Source organism: Grampus griseus (assembly GCF_964374135.1).
Source record: "Grampus griseus genome assembly, chromosome: 3".
NCBI classification, from domain to species: domain Eukaryota; kingdom Metazoa; phylum Chordata; class Mammalia; order Artiodactyla; family Delphinidae; genus Grampus; species Grampus griseus.
The window spans coordinates 83,288,842-83,301,990 of record NC_139019.1 but is presented as its reverse complement, the minus strand read 5'-3'; the positions used below and the strand labels follow the sequence as shown (position 1 = coordinate 83,301,990).

Here is a 13,149-nt window from a genome sequence, read left to right as displayed (position 1 = left end):
TGTGATTAGGCACCAATCCTTGCCTTCAAAACAGCTCTGAACCAAGAAGGTAGGATTTTTAATGCAAAATAGAAATCGAGCCGTGCTATAGGAAAAGACAATGTGGCGTAGGAATTGAGGGTGGGGAGAAAAGGTCTCTGGACGTATGGGTGAGGGAGGAGTTTATGAAGGGTGTGGTATAGCATCAGATATGCATACAAAAGAAGAAATGGAACACAGAAGTGCAGAGGGATTAAATCAAGCTTTGGGGAGAAAAGCATGCAGGATGGTTTGATTGGAAGTTATGGGGTTTAAAAGAAACTTGGGAAAGATTGGCAGGATGGGGTGGGGTAGATAGGCTGGCACCTGGCTAAGGAGACAAGACTAACAAATTTCAGTCCTCAAGTAGGTACACTAACAGTGCACTAAAGGTGGCCACCTTGTCCAAGGAACACTTGGGGAGGTGGCTTAGAACAGTGGCTACTTACCAGTCTTTCCATATATTAATAGCCAGGGCCTTACAGTTATCAGCCCTGCTGATACAGCCCTGCTGAATACATTTTCCCTTAGGCACTAATTAAACTATAGTAAAGGAGAAGAATAAAAATAAATTTATTTTAAATACCCCTGGTGGGTGTGGGATTTTGCCACCTAGTAACACCAATTTTATAAGAATGTGTTGCTCTTCAACCATGAATTTAGAGCCATGAGATATACCTGAGGCTCAGGACTCTTCTGTCTGAACAATGGGTTTCAGGGAGAAAAACAAGGCCCTCTGAATGACACTTATCAAGCTCCCCAAAGAAAGCACCTCTCATCTTTCTGTCTTTCAGGTGGCTTGAAGCAATGGACAGAGCGGCCCATCCTGTCCACCAGGTAAGGTGTCCTTGATGTTTATCTGTGCCTTCATTCTGCTTTTCTTCTCCGAGGGGGAAAGGATCAAGTTAGATGTCATGCAGTCCACCCTGGGACTTCTCATATCTGCGATAAAAGCTGGGATTCGCAGTCAACAGGATTTTCCCCTCAGATTTTATGGAGGTGCTTGCATTCCTGCTGTTCTTTTTGTTTTCAGCGGTTTGTATGACATTCCTCTCCGTGAGCTCAATGGGTAGTTCCAACTGGGGTGGAATTTCTCCTTGACACAGAACAGCCCAGTGGTTCCCCATGAGGTTAAACCACTGCTACTGTTTTTTTCACACTCCCTAAGAACAAGGGCTCAGGGATATCTTGGGATAGTGCTGTTGGCCAAGCAGCTTATTAGAAAATGATTCCTAGCCCTGAAGTAATATCGTTTTTAATTTAGATTTGACCTATAAACTGAGAGATAACTTTGTAAGATCAACAGGTGAGTCATCGCTTCAGCCCCTAAGTCATTTGATACCCTTCTTTCTGAGCTATGACCTGGTCAAGAGGGAAGAAACTTCTTCAGTATTCAATTGTTTCATGTTTATGCTATAGATATGATTTCTAATAAGGTTATAGAGTTCCTTTAAATATGCTCATTTCCTCACAAAATGGCTTACAAGAAAAAGGTATTTACTGTCAATAATCTTCTCTACATATTTTGGCTCTTGTACATTCAGGAAAATTTGGGTTGCTTGAGCTTAAATGTACTACCCCCATGCCCTGTAACTGTACTTTCAGAATAATCACCGGCATTATCATATGATAAACAGCAGGACTTGTGTTTCACTTTACCTGGAACACAATGCTCAACACACTCATCCGTCTCTCCAGTGCATCATCGTCATGAGCCTCGATATTTTTAAGAGGGATCTATTCTGCTCATGCACGCAGGGTGTCTGCAGCAGAGTGAAAAATGAATACCCAAACTCCCAGCAGGCTCCCACTACACAGCAAAGAATTCAGCCAGCTCTGCATTCTGAAATCTTTTGCACTGCTGTGTTAAAACTAAAGAGCAAAAATGAAACCAATAAAGAAGAGAAACTGGCCAGTGCCCAGCAAGGTATTCTGATAAAGGGATGAAGCACCATGTCCCCTGCCTCAGGTCAAGTTCCCAGGAAAAGCCTGCCACTCCCTCAGGACTATGGATCGAGGGCTGACCTCCAGGGTAGAGGATCTTGATTTATCATGGGCCTTCCACTACACAGACCATATGAGCCTAAGGCCTGATCTGGCCTGGGGCATTTAACTCGTTCCTTTGTACAAATGGGAGTGCTAGATAAAGTAAAGCATGAACCAGGGGCTGCAGTTAGTCACAGTGGACATACCAGGAACAGGGCTAGAAGGACAATCCCAATGGTGAGTAAAATAACACAGTGGGGCCAGCACTTATAGACAGGGCCTTTAAACAACAGCCTTTGCTGAGCTGCCCATTTCCATTTCCTTTCTATACATCACTGATAATTCTTTTGACTTCCTCACAATAGAAAAGAAGCCAAAGAGAAGGGATATCTATGGACATGAAAAGGGAGAAATTCTCTATGGCCAATGGATAAATTCAGATTGTCTGGCTTGTTGCTCAAGTATTCAGATTGCCTTAGCAATAGAATCACTTAGGACAGAAGCTTCTCTGAAGTCAGTCTTGGTGCTGATGTCATTGGCTCTGGGAGTCAATGACCATTGGCACAGGATGGCCACTCAGCTGATCCCTTTGTGTCACACCTGCAGAAGCATGTCTGGGAAGACGTTACTCTGCACAACAGGAGCCTCCCGCCCCTGGCTATCAAGAACCCAGAGTGCCTGGGCCTTCTGCACCAACTTGACAGAAGCACAGACATGTGGATCCAGCACTACTGCATTCTGAAGGATGGCTGCTTGTACTTCTACGCTAGCATTCGCTCCACCCAGGCCTCAGGTATGGACTTAACTTTCACCTGAAATAATAGTAATTGCCGTCATAATAGTAATGACATCTTAGCTTTACAGAGACTTTACCAAACTTTATGCTGTGTAAATTAGTTCAGTTATTGTCTGGAGAAGGGATACTATTATTATTCACATTTTACAGATAGGAAAACTGACTGGAAAGTCTACACAACTTGACAATATCTCGTGTAGTAAGCAATGAAGCCGAGATCTAAATGCAGCCAACCTAACTCCAGAGCCTGCACCCCTAACCCCGCGATTTTACTGCCTGGGAAAACAAAAACTAAACCCCTTCATCTTTTTATCACTGATGACATTCAGAGTCAATGCCAGTAGTTTTCTTGGCTAGTGGCTCTACCCTTTTCTGGTAGTATCCCTAATCTTGGACAAGTGAGTAATGAAAAGAACATTAATTGTCAATTTTCCTTAGGCAAGTTACTTAACTTCCTAAAACTTAGTTTCGTCATTTATAAAATGGAAACAGCTATCTATTTCACAGGACTATTGTGAAGATTGAATGAAGTGATTGCCATTTAGAGTCTCTTAAGTTCTACATACAAAGTACTCGACACAAAAAGCTTTCTCTCTATAAAATGTATATATATTTATTAAATTATATATAAATATTATACATAATATATATTTTAATATGCTAAAAGCTATATATAAAAAATAAGTATGTAAACAATATAATATAGTAATAAAATAATTGTGCACGATTTCTACAAGAACGATTATTTGCCTTCTTGTCATTTTTGACAAAATAGATTACAGATGTTTTATTTGCAGTTGAACTTTTTCCCAAACAAATAATCCTTAAATAATTTTCAGTAATGAAGATCCTGGAATCTTAGTCATTTAATTTCCTTTTTTTAGCATAAATGCCTTTCTTTAATTAAGCTAGATCGCCATGCCAAATGGGAAGGAGGTATCTGGTGACCATTTTGACCTTTATGGAAGGGTATGAAAGAGGTACAAACTGAGCATCACACTATGGTCCTTTTCTCATCACTCAGGATGAGCAATACAATAACTCTCTTTTACTTACTCACCCTTCCACTTTGAGAGTATTAAAACATGACCCAGAATATTATTCAACTATTAGGAAATAGCCAGCATCTCTAAGCACTTTCAGAACAGACTGTTCCTATGCAATCCAAATCCACAGCTTTAAGCACCTGACTCCAGGATGAGAATGAAGATAGACAAAACAAACGTCTAAAGTAGTCATTGACTGGGGCTTTTATTATAAAATATCACTGCGAAAGTCTGAACCATTATAACTAACAAATCAATGAAGTTCATTTTCAAGAGAATGTTTCCATAGGTAGAAAGTGAATGTTTAGGATTGAATGCTCAGATTACTCCAAACTTAAATATTAACCAAGTGCTTCCAAACTCCTGGGGCCCAGGGACCGCTACTGATTCCAAGAGTTTAAAATGGTAATGACAGCCACTAAGTGGCCTCCCTTATTCTGAAAGGTCCGAGGAGGCCCTATTTAGAAAAGTCCTGGTTGGAGAGCTGGGAAACAGCTACTAATAAATGGCCTAAAAATAATAACAGTAAAAGCAGATAACAGAGTTATCTTTTAGTGGGTAAAGATTTTGTACTGGTCACTCTAGTAAGTGTTTTTACTTATTATTTCGTTTAATTTCTACAACAATCCTATAAATAGGTTATTAGCCCACCTACGAGTTTGGAACCTGATGCTTAGCAAGGTTAACTCATTTGCCCAAGTTCCCTTAGCTAGTAAATGGTGAAGATAGAATTTGAACCTAGGCAGCCTAAGTTACACTAGCCAAAAGGAAAAATAGACAAGGGGGAAAATGTGAAAGCTTTCTTTATATTCATCCTTATTATTTCACACATCTTTCCAGAAACTTCCATGGTCCTTTGTTGCATCCAGAGCACTCTAGGGCCTTCTACTTTGTCCCCAAACCCTTCTTTCTGGCTTTCTCTTCCACTCCTGTGTTAAAGCACCCTGTACTCCACATGCACACATGGTCACATTCTATTTGCTTAGCACAGCCCACCTCTTGGACTTTTCTCTGACCCCATGTCTTTGCTTATGTTAATTCCTTCCCCTGAAACATTCTCTACCTACTGATTCCCCAACACAAGTTGTCCAGATTCTAGCTGTCCTTCAAGTGCTTATTCAAATGTTGGCCATCTCTGTTGGAAAGGAATCCCAGATGGTCCTAGGTAAACAAAGCATCTCACTTTTCTGAACTTCCACACTCACCCATCTTGCGACACTTATCACCCTCTACTTTGTATTTTATCTCTAGTTGGCCATTTCTCTCTTCTAAGGGATTATGTACTCAGAGATGACTCTATATTTTGTATGTTTAATAAATGAATGAGTAAACAACCAAATTGACTCAGTTGGCCACTATTCCCATGAAGTGTGGGTACTGTAGTTTGTCATATCCTCATTTAACAATGGAGAAGGATTAGAAGATTACAAAGCCAATTCAAAGGCAAAACCAGAACTCAGGCCACCAGATACCTGGGCTTTTGGCCATATTACACTCTTTCCAGCTGTAAGAAGTTATCTAATTTCTATCTATTTTAAAATTTTTCTCCTGAAAATACATTATTTTGTGGCTAATAAAAATAAATTCAAAGCCATTCATTCTTTCCCACCCTTACTTCTTTTCTTTTTTTTTTTTTAATTTATTTATTTATTTATTTTTGGCTGCATTGGGTCTTTGTTGCTGTGCACAGGCTTTCTCTAGTTGCGGTGAGCGGGGGCTACTCTTCGTTGCGGTGCGGAGGCTTCTCATTGCAGTGGCTTCTCTTTTTGCAGAGCATGGGCTCTAGGAGCGCAGGCTTCAGTAGTTTTGGCACACAGGCTCAGTAGTTGTGGCTCACGGGCTCTAGAGCGCAGGCTCAGCAGTTGTGGTGCACAGGATTGCTCTGCGGCATGTGGGATCTTCCCAGACCAGGGCTCGAACCCATGTCCCCTGCATTGCGGATTCTTAACCACTGCACCACCAGGGAAGCCCCCAGACTTACTTCTTGAATATCCTATCTTCATAGGTCCTTAATTTCTAGCCCAAATTATTTCAATATGAATGAAAAGAACATGTTCCTTACTGAAATTCCAACAGAATTTTTATATCTAGGCCAGGTTCTAAAATAGAGGCCTGTGATTTCTGTTTTTACATGACTCTACTCTTCCTTGAATAAAAGATGCCTGAGCATGCACCTTGTTCCAGAAGGTGTACTTTATTGCCACCGCCTCCCCACTGCCACCCTGACAGCTGTTGGGTCCAGCTGGAAGCTCTCCCAGGGTTAATCCACTGCTAATCCTTCTTCAGCATTAAGGTGGCTGTGCAGGAATTCTTCTGAAGTTCTTTACCCTTCCCTAGACTTGAATTTTAAATTGAGGTTTACATCCTTTTTCTAAGAGTCCTTTTCAATCTTCTTATACATCTTAACTCAGATCACGACCTGAGGCTCACAGCCAGTGGTCCTGCATAATGAAACTTAAGATAGGATCGAGGCAAATCCAAATTTCCTGTGGAAAATTCCCCAAATAAATATGCCCCTCTCCACTGTCCACAGAAAGTCACTGCCCTGGTGAACCACATTTTTTTTTCCAGAGGACTGGATCATACTGCTCAAGTGTATTGGAATGGGAAAGTTAGCATGTGCTATTGAATGCTTCCTATGCGTCCAGGACTTGGATAGGCACTTCATGTTCGTTATCTAAAACTAATATTTGCAAAACATCCACAGTTATTGTCCTATTTCAAGTAAGAAACTAAAGCTTGGAGAAGTTAACTAGCACACCACTGGTCAACCAGCTATTAAGTGACAGAGACAAACTCTGAACAAATGCTATCAAAATCCTATGCCCAAACTCTTAGCCACCATGCTCTGTGTAGCACTCCCTGACAGAAATTAGTCTTCTAAAAGCAGTACTCGGTCAGTAATGTTGTGTGTCTGGTCTCTGTGCTCTGGACATCAGCACACTGACTGCAATAGCCAGGGTCCACTCAGTCCAACAACCAAAGGAGTTGTGAGGACAGCAAAGAAATTGAGTTGAATGGCTGAAACCATGCTGCACCATGAACACTACACACACGAATATGTTTAGTTTAACTTAATCATTTTATATGCATGGAATATGAATCATTATTATATTAATAAAGATTATACAGGGTTCTAATGCTCATTTTCTTCTAGTTGACACTAAGTAAATGACCTTTGCGCTGGTCTGATCTATAGTTCGTTCTTTACTTACATTGTTCAAGCTCTGCTTGGCTCTTGCACATCCCACCCTGGTTTGGTTCCTAGTTCTCCCCTGTGAAGGTCATAACCTTGAAGCAGGCCTTGATTACCATTTATAGCAGTATTTATCAAACTGCAGGTTTTGACCCTGTTACTGTGTCATACAATCAATGTAGTAAATTGTGACCAGTATTTAAAAAACAATAGCATAGGATTTAATTGAATAAAAAGCATCATGATACATCACAATGTTTCACAAAACTTTTGGTTTAATTGTATTAAAACATGTAGAGGTCTGTATTTATTACATCTTTATACCACAGCCAAAAAAGGTGGAAAAATACTAAAGTACAAAAACCCCATCTCTGCATATATCCTGGTTCACACAGTCAGTTTTCTTTCAGAATATTAGAAACAGAATATTTAAAGAAGGTTGTTTCCTTTCTATTATCTTTGTAATATGCCTGTCATATTTTCTGCTTTGTTATTAAGACTCAGCCTTCTACATTCACCACTTCAGAGACATGGTCCCCTGGCTGCAGCATCTCGGTTACTTTACTGTTCTATTTTCATTTATTTTATTTTATTATTCATTTTACTACATTGATTTATGTTCTTTATTAGAGACCTGGGACACATCATATGATATTTCTTATTTCTGAAGGTATCTGTAGTATTTGGGGCATGACTTAGCTCTTGTGACAGTCACCTGTGATGCTGAGAGAATAGCGAGGGCAGCGAAGAGGAGGCAGGGAAAGATAACAGTGAGAGGAGGGGAAAGAGCAAAAGCCATGAGAAGCAACACAGCCCTGATTTCCTGTAAAAACCCTATGAGATGCTAGTCCCACATTTTACTTTCAGCTAAATATGCCTCAAATATATATTTTGGGAGTCGGAGAAATAGCCCCAGTCAGTTAGGTCCCTGAAGTCTTTTCTCACCGTTACGGAAGGTGCTAGTACTTTAACAATATGTATTACTGGCTGGCCTATGCCTGCTAATATTAAAAAGCCACTGTGATTATTCCAGAAGCCTGTTAGTCAAAGTGCCTCTTCATAGGCCTGAAGCCCCTTGTCATTCACAGTATACTTGATAATTTTTTTCCTTTTATCTCTCTCCAGCAAGAGCTGGAAGTAACAAATCATGATTGTTAACTATTATTCTTAAACAAATCACATCAAGTTCTGTATGTGCTGCTCAGATATATTTTACATTATTGCAACAAATGGATAGTTCTTGTGAGAAATCTCTGTCCAAACACTGTGCCAGCTTGCTATTTATTGCTGCCACCTAATGACAGACAGAGACCAGCCCAATGAGGTCACTTGAAATGAGGTAATGGGGTTATAATTGGATGACTTTACTGCTAATCATTTCTACCCTATAATTAGTTAGGAGAGGTGTCAGAAACTTTCCTGTTTGTAGCAGACACCTTTTGGGCATAACTTTCTGTCCATTCTCAAAATGGGTAGGAATGGAGGAAGGTATTCTTATCTGTTCAGACATATGAGAAAAGGAAATTCACAAGCAGGAAGAAGTCAAAAACCAGTACATAATATAAATGGTGTATACTGTTGTTTGGAGCAGAGAATTAAGACAGCAAAATAACCCTCAGATAAGTTCTTAGGTATCCTATAGTCTTGAAACATCTAACGCGTTGCTTATTCTACATCTAGTATATACCCCCAAAACATACACCTATGCAAAAACTTGCGCGCGAACATCGCAATGTTATTCACAATAGCCAAAAAATTGAAGAAAACTCAAATGTCCAAACTAACAAATGGATAAATCAAATATGCTATATCCATACAATGAAATTTCAGCAATAAAAATAAATGAAGTACTAGTACATGATACAACATCAATGAACCCTGAAAACTTTATGCTAAGTGAAATAAGTCAGTCACAAAAGATCACATATCGTATAATTCCACTTATATTAAGTGTCCCAGGAAAAATCTATAGAGACAGAAAGTTCGTTAGGATTGCCTAGGCTTAGGATGGGGAAGCAGATGGGGAGTGACTGCTAATGGGTATGGAGTTTCTTTCTGAGATGATGAAATGTTCCAAAGGTAGATTATGGTGGTGGTTGCACAACTTTATAAACAAACTAAGAATCAGTGATTGTACACTTTAAATGGATGAATATTATGCTGTGTAAATATTATCTGAAAAAAGTTGTTTTATATTTGTCTAGCTCAAAGAAAGAAGTCACTCTCTGATTTTGGTAAACACCATTTTACTGGAGCCTACTAAAAGGAAAAATTCTAACCATTTCTAAAATGAATGCTTTCCTAGAAGTTAGTTCTAAACTGGACTCTTTTTTTTTTTTTCGGTACGCGGTCTCACTGTTGTGGCCTCTCCCGTTGCGGAGCACAGGCTCCGGACGCGCAGGCCCAGCGGCCACGGCTCATGGGCCCAGCCGCTCCGCGGCATGTGGGATCTTCCCGGACCGGGGCATGAACCCGCGTCCCCTGCATCGGCAGGCGGACTCTCAACCACTGCGCCACCAGGGAAGCCCCTAAAATGGACTCTTTTTAAATGAAAAATTTTAAAGAATTTAATAGTGCAACTAAACCCCCTCTATAAAGAATTTTTAAAGTCCAAAAGCCACTCATTCTGTCTAAAAAGAAAAATTTATGACTTCCTGACAGTGTATATTGTTATCAAGTGTAGCCAAAGAAAAACAAAAATGAGCCAAATTTTCCTTTCACAGTCCCTTACTACCATACCAGTATAGAATACTTATCCCATAGAGTAGCAAAAATCCCAGTCGTATTTTGGCATTTTCTTTGCTAGTATAGTGCAGTAAAGTGGCTACTGGGGTGGGGACAGTGGGAGGTTGGGGAGCGAGAATAATACGAGTTAGCAAGCACAAGAAAGAGATCTAAAAATCTAATCATCACTATTAATGACGTTACCTAGAGTATCTGCATGAGATTCAGGTTACCTCAGGTTACCATAAGGAACACACAAGTGTTGATTTTTCGGCACCTTCTCCTAGACTGATGACTTCTCCCCACACTCCAACCCCTAAACAATGTAAACAGAATTCTGGCCAAGCAATATATAACCATTAACATAGGTTCAAAGGACCATGTCATTTTTTAAAACCAGTCATTTATTCTCATTTTAATTCAAGTTGGTGCCCTCACATCACCCTGTGGGTTCATATTTTAAATGTGCTTTGCATATGCACAAAGAAGGTGAGAATCTATGTTGGTTGTAGAAACCTCTGGCCATCTTCATAACTCCTCAGGATGTCTTAATGGTTCTGCCCAAACAAATACTATTTAATTTTTCCTCTAATGTAATATTGTAGGTGTCAATATTTGATACTGAAAAATGTATTTCAAAATGTGTCCTCCAGGAACACACGAAAAGAAGTAACCTAAAGAAACTGCTTTAGGCCCATAGTAACAAAAAGCTAAATATTGAACATGTCATGAGAACACTGTAGAAATGAAAAACAGGAAATCCAAACTTTGTTACCAGTCTTGCCATTAATTATTAGTGGATGACCTAAGTTATCAATATATATTCTTCTGGAGCCTCACTTCTTCATCTGTAAAACAAGACACCTGGACTAGAGGTTCCTTCAGATACAAAATTTTCTTGACACCTTTTCAGACTTTTTCTCCATCTTACTCTTTCCCTATTCTCCTCACTTGCTTTTTTCCTTTCACCCTCTGTAGGTGGCCTTTATCTACAAGGATATACGGTGAATGAGCAGACCCTTAGCTTCAAGCAATCAGTAATTGAACTCAAACCTCCATCTGAAGAATTCAAGACTTTCTATTTCTGTGCAGAAAATAAGACAGAAAACCAACGGTAAGTCAAGGTCTACGTATTTCTTCTTCTTTATCAGTCCTGACAGGAGCCTTCTAAGCAAACCCTTATCCTTATTTTCCAACTTCAACTCCACATCTTCAATTAAATATCTCCCTTTCTTTGCATAGTCCCTGTAGTTAATATTCCCCAGGATTTTTTTTTCTTTCAATGCATAGAAGATGACTCTTCTAGAAGTATTTTTTTTCAAATGAAAATGGAGTCCATAGTTCTTCCCAAGGTAGTGGCTGACTCAGGTTTCAACATAAAAAATCCACTAACAGTGTAACCTGTAAATATTGTAATTTATTAATTCACAGGTTTGTTGTTTCACCACCTTCCACATAACTCTTATTGATATGTCCATCTGGTCAGTTGTTTGGTTTTGTTATAAGCCATCGAAGGGCACAGGACTCATCCATCTAAATTGTATGTTTAGTATCCAACTTGGCATGTACAAATGGGTATTGGTTTCGTAAAGATTCTGAGAAAAACCCAGCAGTAAAGTTAACAGAGACAAAACCATGAAACAGAGGAAGTACCTAGAGTATCCTCCTTCATCTCTCAAGTCTCTCTGACCTAACTCCAATCCCCAGGACATCCAATGTCCTACATCTCCCATTCCTACCCTCAACTGCTTGGTGACCATCCAGACACTTTCTTCCAACTATCTGGATAAAAAGGATCTAATAAAGAAATTTACAGTGATTTATTAAAACAAAGGACATGGTAAAGCTTCCAGGGCCATTTGCATGAATCAAATTCACTGTTTCAACCCAAAGAAATAAAACTCCAAAAGTAGAATTTCAGTAATCTCCAGCAAGTGACCATTTGGAGAAGGGAAAAGGATTTCCTAGGCCTTCCCTCGTTATGTAACCTTCCTTGCTCCACTCACTCCTAAGCATGGGCTAGAGTGGGAGGATAATGAATATAGAATTGCTAGATACTTGCCAGGATCTTCTTCCTCAGACTGTGCTGTATAATCTGGTGGCAGATAAAGATGGTCCCTTGAAGGTGAGGCTCCAGCCTTCTATTATTGTAGAAAAGGGATCACTGAAAGAGAGTTAACTCCTATCAGATAAAATTTACTGGCTTCTCTAAGAAAGGAAGTTGAATACTTGGATCTCACTGCCAAATCCATGAGTGGATACTATCAAGAGGAAACAATATTAAGTCATTAGAGAAATATTTAAAAGAGCAAGAGTTTCACAAATTGTGGTTTATGGAACTCTGGTTCCACAAGATATCCCACTCCCCAAAAGTAGTGAAATAAGTTTAGGAAATGATACAAATCGTATTCCCCTCTCAGAGAATCACAAAGTATATTAACTCAATGTTTCTGAGACACATTGCTGGAAGGAATCCTGGTTAACTCCCCTTAACTCCCACTACCTAAGCTTATCTGACCTAAACTACTTTAAAAAAATAACACCTATTAACCACCCTTAGAATAAACATCATATGGGCACTTTTTATAAAACATCATCCAAGAAAATGAAAGGAACAGAGAGGAAGAGAGAGGAGAGTTAACTGGAGTGTTTGCTGTGGTTTCAAGAACATGACAAAGAAGTATTTGGTCCTAATGGCAATATTTGATTACTATACATTTGATCAACTAAACTTTAAATAGAAACAGAAAATACTAGTAATAATTTTTAAATCCTATAACTGCGTTAATCACTATTTACTAACATTGTACCCTCTCCTGGCCCTATTATTTACATTAACATGGATTTAAATCATAGCTACCACTGCATATTTCTCTTTTGGTGTTTTACCTTTTTGTTCAATCCAAAACCTAAGGATCATGGTTTACTATATTAATTTTGAACTAAATAACAAAGAGAAACATTTACAAGATAAATTAAAAGATTTTGTAACATTTCACCTCCCTAGAGTCCAACAATTTTTTAATGACCTGTCCTGTGCTGTTATCTCTGCAGCTGGATTACAGCTCTGAAAATGTCTATCAAAAAATGGCTTCCTTTGCATCAGGCTATTCAAGACTTCATGAATCGACCTCTAGAAGAGACCAGAATGTGACTGAAATCCTAATCTTAAGAGAAAGGATCCACAAAATCACCACCAGCTAGTTGTGGGAAGAAACAAAAACATTTATCACTATATAGCTTTTCAAATGAATGTTCCTCCAATATATTAAAATTTTGTGATAAGATTATAATTTTGATTCTGAACCAAAACACCAAAATCTCATGTGACACTCAAATAACTTATATCAACATCATTAAGACCTCTATATTTTTTCCCCCAT

General features: G+C 39.1%; 1 protein-coding gene across 1 annotated transcript in view; it reads left to right on the top strand.

The window, feature by feature from the left end:
* LOC309819843 (uncharacterized protein) overlaps positions 1 to 12,920 on the top strand; it is a gene marked incomplete at both ends in the record, with an annotated part of 97,374 nt that extends 84,454 nt beyond the window's left edge. The window contains 4 exons of the mRNA XM_082650311.1: positions 813 to 855; positions 2,611 to 2,797; positions 10,745 to 10,880; positions 12,821 to 12,920. Coding sequence (XP_082506437.1) covers positions 813 to 855; positions 2,611 to 2,797; positions 10,745 to 10,880; positions 12,821 to 12,920 — 466 coding nt within the window. The remainder of the gene's footprint in view (positions 1 to 812; positions 856 to 2,610; positions 2,798 to 10,744; positions 10,881 to 12,820) is intronic.
* Between the last annotated feature and the right edge of the window lie 229 nt (positions 12,921 to 13,149).